Genomic DNA, 19852 nt, shown 5'->3' with positions numbered 1-19852 from the left:
ATGCAGCCTCACCTCTTTGATGTTCCTTATAGCACAACTGTAGTTTCCATCCACAAGACTAAGATACGGCTGAGTCATTCAGAGGAGTTGTACAGATTTCACCGTCTCCTAATGGGGTATGTTATAGTGCGAGGCAAAGCGACGAGGCACGTTCAATCACAACGGTGATTTATTTAACTAAGAAGAACTTTATTTACAGAACAGTTAACTCCAACATAGGCCTAGTCCCAATGACTCCCAAGGATACTCTGACAACAACCCAACAACCAGGCCTGTGCCCAGATGCCCCACAGGCTGACGTTTGCACCTTCCATCCCCATAGGCTCCGGGCTGGTCACTTGGCCTGCAAAGGATCACCCATAAAGAGGCCAAGCTACCACATTCCTCCCCCTTAAATTCCCTTACAAATCCATGAAGTACAAAAACTCTCATTTAAAATGATATTCAGTCAAAGAAGGTGACAGTAAGGGAGCATCAATTAAAGTTCATTAGCTAAATCTATCAGGTGACTTTCTACCTCTTGATCTAGGTCCTTTGAAAGAGAAGTAGGGTTGTCCATTGTGACAGATCCTATTCACTACTTCATTCACAGTGCGTTGAAAGGTGATGGATGGTGTCGGAGTGTTTGTTCCATATAGAAAGTACAAATGGATGTGCAAATAGTGGGGTAGGAGGAATCAAGAGCACAAGAGAGGTACATGGACAACAAAAGCATGAGAAATAAAGAAACAACAAAGAAAGACATAAAAATATATCAAAGAAAGACCATAGATGTAGCAAAAATGAAAGTAGAATCGAAAATGCAAGTGAAACTGGATGGATCCACTAATTTCAAAAATACAATTATCAGGCCTTTACGCCTGATAGAACCTCCAAGTTAAATTATCCAATTGCGTGAATTACAACAGGTTCCCAATGACATGCAGCTGTCGAGCAGAACTTAGAGTTTTAATACCTTCTGTTTCTTTTTTTAAATTGAGAGTACCCAGTTCCTTTTTTCCCCAATTAAGGGGCAATTTAGAGTGACCAATCCATCTATCCTGCACATCTTTGGGTTGCGGGCGTGAGACCCATGCAGACACGGAGAGAATGTGCAAACTTCACACAGACAGTGACCCGTGGCCAGGATCGAACCCGGTCCTCGGTTCCGTGAGGCAGCAGTACTAACTACTGCGCCACCATGCCACCCCCAGAACTCACTGGAGTTGCACAGGGGAGTACAGTCCACAGGAAGGATGGTCATGCCTGGGCAGTGCTAGGGGGCAGTGTCCATGGATGTTCCGAGGGGAGTTGGCGTTGTTGGGGGAGGACAGGGGTTCTGTTTCCATGGGGGCAGGCATTGTGTTGGTGGTTCTGTAGGAACCATGGGGGCAGGAGGATGAGTTCCGTATGGGGGGGGGGGGGGGGGGGGGGGGGGCGGAGCGTGACATTGTGGGCCTCCCGTTTTATTTTTTGGCAAAAATATGTCGGGAAATCCCGCTAAACGCCACTGACAGCCTGCCCTCCAATTTTTCCACCTGGAATGACACTGCTAAAAATTGACACAATTCCGTCAGTATGTTTGTTATGTTATATTTACATAATTTACCCAAAATTGTGACATCACATAGTATCTGGATCAGTGCACCAAAACAAATTAAGTGTTTGCTGTAAAGGTCGACAAATTGCAAAGATAAAACTAAATTGAAAACTTTTTATTTAGACTAACTTTGATTTCAATTCAACTCCTCTCGCATACGCTACCTGATAGTGATGATTTGTCCAAAGTTTAGATCATAATTGTTGACCTGTGCGATAAAGATGGCAGCCAGGGCCTCATAGAGTGCTGTGCCATCCATGTTAATAGTAGCTCCAACCGGAAGGACAAAGCGGGTAACATGCTTGTCTACACCATTATTTTCTTCCAGACACTTAAAGGTGATTGGGAGAGTTGCTGAACTGCAGAAATAAATAGATAAAACAAATTAGTTCATAGCGAGTGAAAGAGGAAGTGAGAGACATATGGAAAGTTATGGCAGAGGGAATCAGGGAAATGCAGACAGACAAAAAATTGTCAATTGTACCAAGTCCAAGGATGGACAGTCTTACCTGGATGAAGTCCCAAGTGCTGTGATCAATGCCTGCAGTATTCCACCAATAAAAACCCAGGGATTCTTGCGGGTGACTATAAAATAAAGAAGTGGCAGGACAACGAGTGCATGGATTAGCAGCCCAACTATCACCGTCACAGTGTACATTCCCAATTGTCCACCCATCACGGTCAGGTCTTGCATTTCCATGATTTTGCCTGCAATCAGGAAGAGGATACCTATAGGGGCATACCTGAAATAGAAGAAGACACAGCATTTCCTCAGCCTGGCAGTACCTTGTCCCAGCCAAGTTTGGGTACGATTGTAAACAGTAAAAAAGGGACACAAGGGACATTTGCACTGGGTGGGAACAGGGTGGGGGAAACTCTCAGTGACGGGGGAAAGCTTACCAGCTCATTCCTGCTCCTGATCCAGTTAACAGCATCTTTGCAAAAGCCTTCCATTGGAAGAAAGGACTTGAGTTAGGAAGTCTGCACTTATAATATGCAACTCAGAGTTCTGGGATATACACAGGACCTAGATTGGCATTTTAAGACAGTACGGGGTGGAATATATGCTGTGTACATACCACCTTGTGTTAGTTGGGAGGCACGGTGCACGAGGTACCCAAGGAGGTAAGTTTTAATTATTGTCCTGGCACCATGAGGATCAGAAGTGCACCTCTGGAGTCCACAAGTTGGAAGCCACTGACGCACTTGGATTCCCCTATCTCCCGAGGTTGGACTGTCAAAGATATCCTTTCTTCCGTCCCAATATGGTAGCCCAATATGGCAGCAGTCCACAGCCAACTGGTTGTCATGGGCATTTGTTTTCTATCTGCAGTCTTACAGTCCCATTCTAACAGGATCTGGCCCTTAAAATGGACCGGGCCTCCCGTGAGGGCTTTTGAACAATTAGTGTGCGCCCGCCACGGGCTAGACCACCAAAAACCCACCTGCAGTCAAACTTTATCTTTGCAGCCTGCAGGAGATATTACAGGCTTAAGCACTGAAAGCTAAAAGTGATGAAGTGATATGGAGTGATGAAGCCAAGTTACATCAGGTCTATGTCTTAAAGGATCGTCTTTCTCTGTAATCATGAGGACGCAAACTAATTTCTTCCAGTAAAATGACAAAAGGAAATTTTAACCTTGTTGGGAGGCTGATGGGGTGAGGAAAAAAATAAGATTGCACCCCCTTCCTGAGTTTACTGCCTGACACAGCCAGAGATATAAGGCGGCATGCAAAAAGAACATTCCACCTGGTCCCAATAATCTCTAGACTGGCGAGTTCACTTCAAATTACCTGTGTAAGACCGAAAAACATGGGTAGGGACAATTCTACAACATGGGACGGAATTTAATGGCAGAGTTCATGTCCACCAGCTGGGAAATTAATGGGAAACCCGCCCCATGTTGAACATTTTCAGGAAGCCAGATTCTCTTTTGTATGAATCAGATACTTACTTGGGCGGGGTCGGGGCCCCTGCTGAATTAAGCACAAGCAGGGTGGAAATCCAAACTCCGGGAACAGGCAAACAGGCTGGTGGCTTTCCAGTGCAGGCAGTGACACAAGGAGAGGTGAACACTGCTGGTACTGCACTGGACCTTGATCTTGCATCTTCCTGCACAACTATATGGACCCCTGCTTCAGAACATGCCTCTTTTGTTAGGGAGGGGGCATAAAAATACACCATTCAAGTGCAATCCTGGTCACCTTATTTTAATAAGGATCTAGAAGCATTAAGAGTGACTATGGCGATTCCTTTTTAAGAGCAAGATTTTACACCTCACCAAGCTCCCCCCACCTCCTCCTTTCCTCCCTGTGGGAATATTTCCAGCCTATGTCCCAATTGAAACCCTCATTGGCCATTCCCGCCCTGATTGCAATTTTGCAGGCGGCAGACGGAGGTTGAGGTTGGGAGGGATGCCTGGCATTGTGGCCTTGGATGGGAAAGATTGGTGTGGTTCCTCCTTCATGGAACCCCCCCCCCCCCCCCCCCCCCATTCCTCCACCCCCCCACAGAGGCCTCCAGTCCACTTCTCACATAAAGCTCCGCTGTACTCACCTCACATTCGGTTCCTGGCTCCATGATGTCTGGGACAGGATGCGGTCTCAGCAGTTGTAACTTCCTCCCGCCAATCAGATTGCCGGCATTTCTAGGGGGAGGAATGGTGGGACTTCCTCCCCAGATGGGGGGTAGAAGGCTCACCCCCCTGCGAGTTAATATTCCTCGGAAAGTTACAGGTCCGCAGTATGAAGTGGGGATGTATTCCCTGCAGATTTATTCAGTGGCAGAGCTGGAAACCCTGCCACCCTCAAAAATGCTGCCCTAAGTAAATAATAGTTAGACTTTCAAAATTGCTTTTTACAGCCTTCTGGGTTGCTGAACCAGTAAGATCTGATTCAGCCTCCTCTTTGCAAACTTCAGAAAGCTTGAGTTCTCTTGTTCCTTAGGATTTGGACATGTACGTGTGTCATTTTTGAGATATGGGGCTGCAATGTTCACAATGACATTATTAGCAAAATGTGTGCGCTTTGCAAAGCCAACTTTCCAAATGTCAAATTCTGAAAGTGAAGCCAATTTCATTTGTTCATGTTGTTTGTCATATTGCTTCAAACCGGTTTAACAAGCTTCCTTCTTACTGTTTCCACTGGTTGGGTAGCCAAAGGTCGAATGGTCCTGAACCTCTGGCAATTAAAAACAAATCTCCAGAGCACTACTGAGAGCAACATAGAAGAAAAATAATTGGAGCATCAAAACAAAATTGTGTTTCCTTGTATTTTGTTTGAGTTCTGCAAGTTTATTACTTGCAATAAAAATATTGCATTTGATGAAAAGACTGTGTGACTGACAGTTAAGAATCATCAAATCTACCGTCCAGTGAGTTAGTGCAGGTGGACAGGGAATATTCGAGAGTGCCCACCGTAGAGGGATTGGCGAGGAGGAAAAAGTTGCAGGGGCAATTTGACAGGCTGACAACGGGGAGGGCGGTAGGGCAACTGTGTAGGGCAAGAGGGGTGCAATACGAGTATGGGGAGAAGGCAAGCTGCATGCTGGAACACCAGCTGCGGAGGCAGGCTGCGTCCAGGGAAATATTGAAGATCCGGACTGGGGCTGGGGATGTGGTGTCAGAGCCAGCGAAGATAAATGGGGCATTTAGAGAGTATTACCAGGGACTTTATGAGCAGATCCAGGAGGAGAGGAGGGGGACATGGGGCGGTTTCTGGACGAGCTGGAATTTCCCCAGGTGGAGGAAGCAAACAGGGAGGCGCTGGCGGAGCCCCTGGGGTTGAGGGAGGTGCTAGATAGTATCAGGAGTATGAAGTCGGGGAAGGCCTCTTGGCCGAATGGGTACCCGGCAGAATTTTATGAGGAATTTGCAGCGGATCTGGCACCACATCTGTTGGGGGCATTTAATGAAGCGCTGGAGAAGGGGGAGTTGCCGGAGACGATGAAGCAGGCAGTAATCACGCTAATCACAAAAAAAGGGAAGGATCCAGTGGAATATGGGTCTAAAATTCCCATATCACTATTGAACACGGATGTGAAAGTATTGGCTAAGTTGTTGGCGGGGGGGATGGAGGATTGTGGGATTGTGTTCCCGGGGGTGGTTGCAGAAGATCAAACAGGCTTCGTGAAGGGCAGGCAGCTCGCGAGTAATATAAGACGGCTGTTGATTGTGGTGATGAATCCGTCGAGAGCTCTGGTACCGGAGGTGGTGGTGTCCATGGACGCGGAGAAAGCATTTGATTGGGTGGAGTGGCAGTACATGTTCGAAGTTTTGGGAAGGTTTGGATTTGGGCCGAGATTTGTGGCACGGGTGCGTTGCTGTATGTGGTGCCAAGAGCGAGGGTGAGGACAACTGAAATGAGCTCATGAAGCTTTGACTTGCACAGGGGTACGAGGCAGGAGTGCCCGCTGCCCTGCAGCTGTTTACGCTGGCCATAGAGCCGTTGGTGATGGCTCTCAAGGGGTGGGCAGAGTGGTAGGGGTAATGAGGGGACAGAGGGAGCATCAGGTGTCGCTCAATGCTGATGATCTCCTGCTGTATGTTTCGGATCCGTTGGAGAGGAGGAAGGATTATGAGCCTGTTGGGGAGGTTTGAGGGGTTCTCGGGATATAAACTGAATGTAGGGAAAAGCGAGATATTCCCGGTAAATGAGCTGGCACAACGGGTTAATTTGTTGGGGTGCCATTTACGGTAGCGAGGGATACGTTTAGGTTCTTGGGGATTCAGGTAGCGAGGGAATGGACGGGGCTCCTAAGTGGAACTTAACGAAGCTGGTGGAGGAGGCCAGGGAGGGTCTTAAGAGGTGGGATAAACTGCACTTAACGTTGGCGGTGAAAATGAATATTCTGCCGAGGTTCTTGTTTATCTTTCAGGCTCTCCCGATCTTTATACCAAAGGCCTTTTTTTGGAAAGTGGACACAATCATCTCTGACTTTGTATGGGTGGGGAAGGTGCCGAGGGTGGGGAGGGCCCTGCTACAGAAGCTGAGGCAGCGGGGGGGGGGGGGGGGGGGGGGGGGGGTGGATAGTGTATACAGCAGGTGGTGGGAAGTTGGGCTGGTCAAGGTGAGGAATTTGTATTTGGAGAAAAGGGTTCACCAGTCTGGAGGAGCTAAGGGAGAGGGCAGAGCTGCCGAGGGGTAGTCAGTTTAGTTATCTACAGATTAGGGACTTTGCACAAAAGGTCTGGAAGGGGTTCCCTAGATTGCTGGGATACACCCTGCTGGTGTGACTGCTGCTTCCGGATGTGGAAGGTGAGAGAAGAATTGGGGATATATATAAGTGTTTGGGGAGCAGGGAGGCGAGCGGGTGGTGAAGATCAAGGAGAAATGGGAAGAGGAGTTGGGAATGGAGATCAATTGGGGAGTATGGAGTGAGGCACTGCGAAGGGTAAACGGGACCTCCTCTTGTGCAAGGATGAGCCTGATACAGTTTAAGGTGGTGCACAGGGTGCATATGACTCGGGCGAGAATGAGTGGGTTCTTTCATGGGGCAGCAGATGAGTGTGAGAGGTGTGGGCGGGGGCCAGCGAATCATGCGCACATGTTTTGGAGTTATGAAAAATTGGGAAGATTCTGGGCGGGAGTGTTCGCGATCTTAGCCAGGATAGTGGAGGAGGAGATGGACCCTTTGGTGGCGATATTTGGGGTTTCAGAGAAGCCGGAGCTCATGGAGAGGAGGAAGGCCGATGTCGTGGCCTTCGCCTCTCTGATTGCATGGCGACAAATTTTGCTGGAGTGGCGGTCGGCATCGCCACCGGGGGTAGCAGCATGGCTGGGTGACCTGTACGACTTCCTGTGGTTAGAGAAGATAAAGTATGAGTTAAGGGGCTCAGCAGGGGGGTTCGAGAAAAGGTGGGGGATGTTTGTGACCGTGTTTGAGGAGCTGTTCGTCGCGGGGCGGGGGGGGGTTGAAAAAGGAGGAAAACATGTACAAAGTGTATAGATGGTTGTTGGGAAGAATGTTTCGGGGTGTTTATTTGCTGTAACCAACTTTGATACAAGTTTGAATAAAATTTATTGTTTAAAAAAAATTAATCGAATGTTAATAAAGTGGCTATTTGCTGTTCCATTGGTGTGGAAAGGCATGGATAGGTTGGATAACCAAAGGCAGGATTATAGCTGTTGGGTAGTTGGACCAGAGGTGACGTAACCCTATCTTCTGGTACTAAAGCAAGGCAAGCAGAAAGTGTGCCCTTGAGGTAACTACCAGCTGATGTGCGATCAATTAAAAAATTGATCAGTTTGCAAGTTGTACGAAGCGCAGAGTGGCACAGTGGTTAGCACTGCTTCCTCACGACGCTGAGGACCCGGGTTTGATCCCGGCCCCGGGTCAGTGCCCGTGTGGAGTTTGCACATTCTCCCCGTGTCTGCGTGGGTCTCACCCCCATAAACCTAAAGATGGGTTGGTGGATTGGTACGCTAAATTGCCCATTAATGAAAAACATTTTTGCAAGCTGAACGGAGTGGCAGGGACTGTACAGAGGAGGGACAAATACCATAATAAATGCTGTGATTTGCTCGACCCAGGGAAAACTACTGCTTGGAGACCACAGCGAGATTGACAATTGTGCTGTTCCTGTTTGAGGACGTACTCTATCCTGCTCCATATTCAGAGGATTATTAAAGTCAATTATGTGCAAAAAAACATTGTCCTATTGCACAGCGGCCTTGGGAGATTCGGTTGGGGGCAAAAAGATCAGAGAAAAGTTCTCAGAATTTGGCTCAAGTTACTGACTATAGAAATGACCCCCTAAAAAAAATATAGGCAGTGGAACTTCAGTGGGAGGCCTTGTGGGGCAGCATCGCAGTCTCTGATCTAGGAGTGCCAAGTTCAGTTCCTACTCCAGGACCTGATGGTCATGGAAGGTGGCCAAACAGCTCGATGATCAACCTGTAAATCCTTTACAGGTGGCAGGTGGTAAGAATAGGAGGGTCTCCTGGTAAGCCATGCTTGATGCGGAGTGATGCTGCTTAAGTTTTGCCTCTGGTGGCAGGCTGGTAACTTGTTCCAGGAATATCTAACTATGCAAGCAGACAAGCACGTGCTCTGCCTGCCTTATGCATCACCATACACGGAAAGCTTCTAACTATTAGAAACATCAGTTTTGCAGCAATTAGGATTTTTACATATAAAAATATTTAAGCATTTTTTCCTCCCCTTCCCAACTTGGCATGGTGTGATACCTCACACATTGAACTGTCACAATTCAATGCTCTCTGAACTGGAGTGCTGCTGCTTCTTGCATCTTCAGTGCACCAGCTGGCTCAATGCATACACAGAGAGTGTTTTTCAGCCTGGATTCCAGGAAAACCAAACTTGGCAAATAAGAGTTTATTGCAACTGCTGTGAGCATTTGCAGCTGCCAGAAACTTTGGAATTGCCATTAAGGCCCTATGAAAGTGGTGTCTGTGAGCGGTGTAAATAATTTGGAGTTGTCATTGCATTTAGCTGCGCCTCATTCATCTCCTGCAGGCTTCTTCTTCTCATTCACCTTCTTCAGGCTGAGAGCTGTTCAAAATAAACACTGATTTTCTCCAACCTTGCTGCACTTTTTAGGCTTTACTGTCTCCCTGCTTATTTTCTCTTCAGTTTTTGTGGTGCAAATAAAAACTAAGGACTCCCTGAAAATGCCAGATTGTTAACCTCGCAAAAGACACTCTGGGTGCTTTTGGAATGGTTCCCGTATTTAAATTCATACCGAAGAAAAGATTGAGGAAAGACAACACAGGTCTTCAAAATGAAGGAAAAATGATCTTGGAAGAGAACATGCTGTGTATCTTGCCTGATGAATGTAGTACGAGGGAACAAGAGCGTAATTCAGAAGCTCTGACTAAGTTTGTAGATTGCAAAAGCGTTATACCGCACCCCCCCCCCCCCTCCCCCCCTCCGCCAACAGAATAATAAAAGGTAGATGATTTTAGTCCAAATTGACATGTTTAAATGGATGTAGTTTGGTTACAGGGATAGAATCATGGAATCCCTACAGTGTAGTAGGATATTCAGCCCATCGAATCTGCACCAGCCCTTGAAAAGAGCACCCTACTTAAGCCAATGCCTCCACCCTATCCCCGTAACCTAAATTTGTGGACACTCTGGGGGAATTTAGTATGGCTAGTCCACCTAACCGGCACATCTTTGGATTGTGGGAGGAAACCGGAGCAACCGGAGGAAACTCACACAGACATGGGGAGAACGTGCAAACTCCGCACACAGTCACTCGAGGCCGGAATTGAACCTGGGTCCCTGGAGCTGTGAGACAGCAGAGCTAACCACTGTGCCACCGTGCTGCCCTTACCTAACAACATTGCTTCACTTTTTTAATTGGGGGAAGTAGAGGAATGAAAATAATCTTCTCCAAAGCAGGAAATTAAGAAATGGTGTGGGAGGGGTACCCATGGCAGAATACACAAATGTCGGGTAGAGCAGGCTTGATGAGCTACTCTGAAATTCCTTTACCTCTAAAAGGCTCCATGTTGCATCTATCACAGGCTGCATTCTAATATGACTAAGTAAAAAGTAGCAGACACATTAAAATCTAACTGAAGCTGAATAATTGGAAATACAATCTGCAATCTTTTCTCAGACGTGCTGCAGTCTATTACAAGCTAATTAATATCAACAGACATCCAGCAATCCAATAGGAGTTAAGTGGCAGTTTACTTTCAGGTTGTTTCCTTCCAGTGAATGTAGGATGAGGCGGACTGGAAACATGCATGCGGACATATGCCACTGTGCCAGTATCTCTGTAACCCTTCCATTCTCTGGAGCAGAAAACTCCTGAGTTGCCTCAAATGCAACCCATTTCCCATTAAACTGCTGACCACTGAACATTCCTGCCTGATCCTCACATTAGCTAACATCATAAACCCAAAGTTTGTCCACAACCTACAAAGCACAAGTCAGGAGTGTGGAATACTCTCCCACTTGCCTGGATGCGTGCAGCTCCAACACTCAAGAAGCTTGACAACATCCAGGACAATGCAGCCTGCTTGATTGGCATCCCTCTCACAAACATTTGCTCCTTCCACTACTGATGCACAATGGCAGCAGTGTGTACCATCTCGAAAATGCACTGCAGGAACTTGCGAAGGCTCATTAGACAGCATCCTCAACACCCATGAGCGCTCCCTAGAAGGACAAGAGCAGGAAATACATCGGAACACCACCACCTGGAACTTCTCCTTCAAGTCACTCACCATCCTGGCTTGGGAATATATCACCGTTGCTTTACTGTCGCTGGCTCAAAATCTTGCAACTCCCTCCCTAACAGCACTGTGGGTGTGCCTACACCATACACACTGTAGTGGTTCAAGATGGCAGCTCAACACCAGCTTCTCAAAGGCTGGGCACAGTAAGAAGTCTTACAACACCAGGTTAAAGTCCAACAGGTTTGTTTCAAGCACTAGCTTTCGGAGCACTGCTCCTTCCTCAGGTGAATGAGGAAGGAGCAGTGCTCCGAAAGCTAGTGTTTGAAACAAACATGTTGGACTTTAACCTGGTGTTATAAGACTTCTTACTGTGCTCACCCTAGACCAACGCCAGCATCTCCACATCATGGTTCTCAAAGGCTGTTAGGGATGGGCAATGAAGGCTGGTTTAGCCAGCGACGCCTACATCCTGTGAATGAATTTTAAAGAAGCTTTCTCTCCTTTAAGCACCGTACTCCATCCTTTCAAAACTACTGTTATCACTGTCCTTATCAAAAATCGTTGCTTGTCCCCTATGGGTGGCACGGTGGCACAGTGGTTAGCACTATTGCATCCCAGCTCCAGGAACCCGATTTCGATTCCTGGCTTGGGTCACTGTCTGTGCGGAGTCTGCGCGTTCTCCCCATGTCTGCGTGGGTTACCTCCAGGTGCTCCGGTTTCCTCCCACAAGACATGCTTGTTAGGTAAATTGGGCATTCTGAATTCTATCTCAGTGTACCCAAACAGGCGCCGTAGTGTGGCAACTAGAGGATTTTCACAGTAACTTCATTGCAGTGTTAATGTAAGCCTACTTGTGACACTAATAAAGATTATGTCTGCACCAACTAGGATAATCTCTCTTACCTTCATTTCCCCTCCGTTCCTTAACAAATCCTGTATCACTTTTACTGTTTGTAGACCTTCAGCCCAGCTTCCATCCTTTCCACAACTGGTAAAGGTGCCATAGTCCCAGATGACCATAGGCTGCTTTCCCTCGAGGGGGAGATCTGACTGATGGTGGTTTAACCTGAGGATCACCACACCTCAGATGAGGGGCTAGGTTGAGAAGGTGGGGCCTTCATGAATAACCTCAGCTGGTACCGGAATTCAACCTGTGCTGCCGGCCTTACTCTGCATCACAAACCAGCTGTCTAGCCCACTGAGCTAAACTGGCCGCAGCATTTACACAACACACAACCAAATACTCCTATTCAAAATCACAAATTGCTTTGTTTGTGTGACCAGAATGTTTTATTTCTCCTCAATCCCTGCGCAGCTTTCATATGGTCAACAACACTATCCATCAACCTGATTGATCCTCATCACCCGGATAGATCCACATCACCCGGATAGATCAACATCACCCTGATTGATCCTCATCACCCGGATTGATCCAAATCACCCGGATAGATCCACATCACCCGGATGGATCCACATCACCCTGATTGATCTGCATCACCCTGATAGACCCACATCACCCTGATTGATCCACATCAACCGGATAGATCCACATCACCCGGATGGATCCACATCACCCTGATTGATCCACATCACCCGGATAGATCCACATCACCCTGATTGATCTGCATCACCCTGATTGATCCACATCACCCTGATTGATCCACAACACCCGGATAGATCCCCATCACCCTGATTGATCCACATCACCGTGATTGATCCACATCACCCTGATTGATCCACATCACCCGGATAGATCCACATCACCCGGATTGATCCACATCACCCTGACTGATCCACATCACCCTGATAGATCCACATCACCCGGATAGATCCACATCACCCTGATTGCTCCACATTACCCTGATAGATCCACATTACCCTGATTGATCCACATCACCCTGATTGATCATCAACCTGGTGGATCCACATCACCCTGATTGATCCACATCACCCTGATTGATCCACATCACCCTGATTGATCCACATCACCCTGATAGACCCACATCACCCTGATTGATCCACATCACCCTGATTGATTATCAACCTGGTGGATCCACATCAGCCTGATAGATCCACATCACCCTGATAGATCCACATTACCCTGATTGATCCACATCAACCTGATAGATCCACATTACACTGATTGATCCACATCACCCTGATTGATCCACATTACCCGGATAGATCCACATCACCCGGATGGAACCACATCATCCGGATAGATCCACATCACCCTGATTGATCCACATCACTCTGTTTGATCCTCATCCACCTGGTGGATCCACATCGCCCTGGTGGATCCACATCACCCTGATGGATCCACATCACCCTGATTGATCCACATCATCCTGATAGATCCACATCACCCTGATTGGTCCACATCACCCTGATTCATCCACATCACCCTGATGGATCCACATCACCCTGATTGATCCACATCACCCTGATAGATCCACATCACCCTGATTGGTCCACATCACCCTGATTCATCCAAATCACCCTGATTCATCCACATCACCCTGATTCATCCACATCACCCGGATAAATCCACATCACCCTGATTGATCCACATCATCCGGATAGATCCACATCACCCTGATTGATCCACATCACCCTGATTGAACCACATCACCCTGATAGATCCACATCACCCAGTTAGATCCACATCACCCTGATTCATCCACATCACCCTGATTGATCCACATCACCCAGATAGATCCACATCACCCAGATAGATCCACATCACCCTGATTGATCCACATCACCCTGATTGATCCTCATCCACCTGGTGGATCCACATCACCCTGATGGATCCACATCGCCCTGATTGATCCACATCACCCTGATTGGTCCACATCACCCTGATTCAACCACATCACCCAGATAAATCCACATCACCCTGATTGATCCACATCACCCTGGTTCAACCACATCACCCGGATAGATCCACATCACCCTGATTGATCCACATCACCCTGATTGATCCACATCACCCAGATAGATCCACATCACCGTGATTGATCCACATCACCCTGATTGATCCACATCAACCTGATAGATCCACATCACCCTGATTGATCCACATCACCCTGATTGATCCACATCACCCTGATTGATCCACATCACCCTGATTGATCCACATCATCCGGATAGATCCACATCACCCGGATAGATCCACATCACCCGGATAGATCCACATCACCGTGATTGATCCACATCACCCTGATTGATCCACATCATCCGGATAGATCCACATCTCCCTGTTTGATCCACATCACCCGGATTGATCCACATCACCCGGATTGATCCACATCACCCGGATAGATCCACATCACCGTGATTGATCTACATCACCCTGATTGATCCTCATCACCCGGATAGATCCACATCACCCGGATAGATCCACATCACCCTGATTAATCCTCATCACCCAGATAGATCCACATCACCCTGATTGATCCACATCACCCTGATTGATCCACATGACCCTGATTGATCCACATGACCCTGATTGATCTGCATCTCCCTGATAGATCCACATCACCCTGATTGATCCACATCACCCTGATTGATTCACATCACCCTGATAGATCCACATCACCCGGATAGATCCACATCACCCGGATGGATCCACATCACCCTGATTGATCTGCATCACCCTGATAGACCCACATCACCCTGATTGATCCACATCAACCGGATAGATCCACATCACCCGGATGGATCCACATCACCCTGATTGATCCACATCACCCGGATAGATCCACATCACCCGGATTGATCTGCATCACCCTGATTGATCCACATCACCCTGATTGATCCACAACACCCGGATAGATCCCCATCACCCTGATTGATCCACATCACCGTGATTGATCCACATCACCCTGATTGATCTGCATTACCCTGATAGATCCACATTACCCTGATTGATCCACATCACCCTGACTGATCCACATCACCCTGATAGATCCACATCACCCGGATAGATCCACATCACCCTGATTGCTCCACATTACCCTGATAGATCCACATTACCCTGATTGATCCACATCACCCTGATTGAACATCAACCTGGTGGATCCACATCACCCTGATTGATCCACATCACCCTGATTGGTCCACATCACCCTGATAGACCCACATCACCCTGATTGATCCACATCACCCTGATTGATTATCAACCTGGTGGATCCACATCAGCCTGATAGATCCACATCACCCTGATAGATCCACATTACCCTGATTGATCCACATCACCCTGATAGATCCACATTACCCTGATTGATCCACATCACCCTGATTGATCCACATTACCCGGATAGATCCACATCACCCGGATGGAACCACATCATCCGGATAGATCCACATCACCCTGATTGATCCACATCACTCTGTTTGATCCTCATCCACCTGGTGGATCCACATCGCCCTGGTGGATCCACATCACCCTGATGGATCCACATCACCCTGATTGATCCACATCACCCTGATAGATCCACATCACCCTGATTGGTCCACATCACCCTGGTTCATCCACATCACCCTGATGGATCCACATCACCCTGATTGATCCACATCACCCTGATAGATCCACATCACCCTGATTGGTCCACATCACCCTGATTCATCCAAATCACCCTGATTCATCCACATCACCCTGATTCATCCACATCACCCGGATAAATCCACATCACCCTGATTGATCCACATCATCCGGATAGATCCACATCACCCTGATTGATCCACATCACCCTGATTGAACCACATCACCCTGATAGATCCACATCACCCAGTTAGATCCACATCACCCTGATTCATCCACATCACCCTGATTGATCCACATCACCCAGATAGATCCACATCACCCAGATAGATCCACATCACCCTGATTGATCCACATCACCCTGATTGATCCTCATCCACCTGGTGGATCCACATCACCCTGATGGATCCACATCGCCCTGATTGATCCACATCACCCTGATTGGTCCACATCACCCTGATTCAACCACATCACCCAGATAAATCCACATCACCCTGATTGATCCACATCACCCTGGTTCAACCACATCACCCGGATAGATCCACATCACCCTGATTGATCCACATCACCCTGATTGATCCACATCACCCAGATAGATCCACATCACCGTGATTGATCCACATCACCCTGATTGATCCACATCAACCTGATAGATCCACATCACCCTGATTGATCCACATCACCCTGATTGATCCACATCACCCTGATTGATCCACATCATCCGGATAGATCCACATCACCCGGATAGATCCACATCACCCGGATAGATCCACATCACCGTGATTGATCCACATCACCCTGATTGATCCACATCATCCGGATAGATCCACATCTCCCTGTTTGATCCACATCACCCGGATTGATCCACATCACCCGGATTGATCCACATCACCCGGATAGATCCACATCACCGTGATTGATCTACATCACCCTGATTGATCCTCATCACCCGGATAGATCCACATCACCCGGATAGATCCACATCACCCTGATTAATCCTCATCACCCAGATAGATCCACATCACCCTGATTGATCCACATCACCCTGATTGATCCACATCACCCTGATTGATCCACATCACCCTGATTGATCTGCATCTCCCTGATAGATCCACATCACCCTGATTGATCCACATCACCCTGATTGATTCACATCACCCTGATAGATCCACATCACCCGGATAGATCCACATCACCCGGATGGATCCACATCACCCTGATTGATCTGCATCACCCTGATAGACCCACATCACCCTGATTGATCCACATCAACCGGATAGATCCACATCACCCGGATGGATCCACATCACCCTGATTGATCCACATCACCCGGATAGATCCACATCACCCGGATTGATCTGCATCACCCTGATTGATCCACATCACCCTGATTGATCCACAACACCCGGATAGATCCCCATCACCCTGATTGATCCACATCACCGTGATTGATCCACATCACCCTGATTGATCTGCATTACCCTGATAGATCCACATTACCCTGATTGATCCACATCACCCTGACTGATCCACATCACCCTGATAGATCCACATCACCCGGATAGATCCACATCACCCTGATTGCTCCACATTACCCTGATAGATCCACATTACCCTGATTGATCCACATCACCCTGATTGAACATCAACCTGGTGGATCCACATCACCCTGATTGATCCACATCACCCTGATTGGTCCACATCACCCTGATAGACCCACATCACCCTGATTGATCCACATCACCCTGATTGATTATCAACCTGGTGGATCCACATCAGCCTGATAGATCCACATCACCCTGATAGATCCACATTACCCTGATTGATCCACATCACCCTGATAGATCCACATTACCCTGATTGATCCACATCACCCTGATTGATCCACATTACCCGGATAGATCCACATCACCCGGATGGAACCACATCATCCGGATAGATCCACATCACCCTGATTGATCCACATCACTCTGTTTGATCCTCATCCACCTGGTGGATCCACATCGCCCTGGTGGATCCACATCACCCTGATGGATCCACATCACCCTGATTGATCCACATCACCCTGATAGATCCACATCACCCTGATTGGTCCACATCACCCTGGTTCATCCACATCACCCTGATGGATCCACATCACCCTGATTGATCCACATCACCCTGATAGATCCACATCACCCTGATTGGTCCACATCACCCTGATTCATCCAAATCACCCTGATTCATCCACATCACCCTGATTCATCCACATCACCCGGATAAATCCACATCACCCTGATTGATCCACATCATCCGGATAGATCCACATCACCCTGATTGATCCACATCACCCTGATTGAACCACATCACCCTGATAGATCCACATCACCCAGTTAGATCCACATCACCCTGATTCATCCACATCACCCTGATTGATCCACATCACCCAGATAGATCCACATCACCCAGATAGATCCACATCACCCTGATTGATCCACATCACCCTGATTGATCCTCATCCACCTGGTGGATCCACATCACCCTGATGGATCCACATCGCCCTGATTGATCCACATCACCCTGATTGGTCCACATCACCCTGATTCAACCACATCACCCAGATAAATCCACATCACCCTGATTGATCCACATCACCCTGGTTCAACCACATCACCCGGATAGATCCACATCACCCTGATTGATCCACATCACCCTGATTGATCCACATCACCCAGATAGATCCACATCACCGTGATTGATCCACATCACCCTGATTGATCCACATCAACCTGATAGATCCACATCACCCTGATTGATCCACATCACCCTGATTGATCCACATCACCCTGATTGATCCACATCATCCGGATAGATCCACATCACCCGGATAGATCCACATCACCCGGATAGATCCACATCACCGTGATTGATCCACATCACCCTGATTGATCCACATCATCCGGATAGATCCACATCTCCCTGTTTGATCCACATCACCCGGATTGATCCACATCACCCGGATTGATCCACATCACCCGGATAGATCCACATCACCGTGATTGATCTACATCACCCTGATTGATCCTCATCACCCGGATAGATCCACATCACCCGGATAGATCCACATCACCCTGATTAATCCTCATCACCCAGATAGATCCACATCACCCTGATTGATCCACATCACCCTGATTGATCCACATGACCCTGATTGATCCACATGACCCTGATTGATCTGCATCTCCCTGATAGATCCACATCACCCGGATTGATCCACATCACCCGGATAGATCCACATCACCGTGATTGATCTACATCACCCTGATTGATCCTCATCACCCGGATAGATCCACATCACCCGGATAGATCCACATCACCCTGATTAATCCTCATCACCCAGATAGATCCACATCACCCTGATTGATCCACATCACCCTGATTGATCCACATGACCCTGATTGATCCACATGACCCTGATTGATCTGCATCTCCCTGATAGATCCACATCACCCTGATTGATCCACATCACCCTGATTGATTCACATCACCCTGATAGATCCACATCACCCTGATTGATCCACATCACCCAGATTGATCCACATCACCCTGATTGATCCACATCACCCTGATAGATCCACATCAACCTGATAGATCCACATCACCCGGATAGATCCACATCACCCTGATTGATCCACATCACCCTGATTGATCCACATCACCCTGATTGATCCACATCACCCTGATTGATCCACATCACCCTGATTGGTCCACATCATCCTGATTCAACCACATCACCCAGATAAATCCACATCACCCTGATAGATCCACATCACCCTGATTCAACCACATCACCCTGATTGATCCACATCACCCTGATTGATCCACATCACCCTGATTGGTCCACATCATCCTGATTCAACCACATCACCCAGATAAATCCACATCACCCTGATAGATCCACATCACCCTGATTCAACCACATCACCCGGATAGATCCACATCACCCTGATTGATCCACATCACCCTGATTGATCCACATCACCCTGATTGATCCACATCACCCTGATAGATCCACATTACCCTGATTGATCCACATCACCCTGATTGATCCACATTACCCGGATAGATCTACATCACCCGGATGGAACCACATCACCCGGATAGATCCACATCACCCTGATAGATCCACATCACCCTGATTGGTCCACATCACCCTGATTCATCCACATCACCCTGATGGATCCACATCACCCTGATTGATCCACATTACCCTGATATATCCACATCACCCTGATTGGTCCACATCACCCTGATTCATCCAAATCACCCTGATTCAGCCACATCACCCTGATTCATCCACATCACCCAGATAATCCACATCACCCTGATTGTCACATCATGATAGATCCACATCACCTGATTGATCCACATCACCCTGATGAACCACATCCCTGATAGATCCACATCCCCAGATAGATCCACATCACCCTGATTCATCCACATCACCCTGATTGATCCACCACCCTGATTTGGTCCACATCACCTGATCAACCAACATCACCGGATAATCCCATCATTTGATTGATCCACATCAC

General features: G+C 47.7%; 1 protein-coding gene across 1 annotated transcript in view; it reads right to left on the bottom strand.

Annotated features, from left to right (window-relative positions):
* The window catches only part of slc1a6 (solute carrier family 1 member 6), a 139956-nt gene that overhangs the window by 8686 nt on the left and 111418 nt on the right, over nucleotides 1-19852 (bottom strand). The window contains exons 7-8 of the mRNA XM_038776362.1: nucleotides 2089-2322; nucleotides 1744-1938 (exon numbers count right to left, since the gene is read on the bottom strand). Coding sequence (XP_038632290.1) covers nucleotides 1744-1938; nucleotides 2089-2322 — 429 coding nt within the window. The remainder of the gene's footprint in view (nucleotides 1-1743; nucleotides 1939-2088; nucleotides 2323-19852) is intronic.

Source organism: Scyliorhinus canicula, chromosome 18, assembly GCF_902713615.1.
Source record: "Scyliorhinus canicula chromosome 18, sScyCan1.1, whole genome shotgun sequence".
In the NCBI taxonomy this organism is placed as follows: Eukaryota; Metazoa; Chordata; class Chondrichthyes; order Carcharhiniformes; family Scyliorhinidae; genus Scyliorhinus; species Scyliorhinus canicula.
Note: the sequence above shows the minus strand (reverse complement) of the source record. Positions and strands in the feature narration are given on the sequence as shown.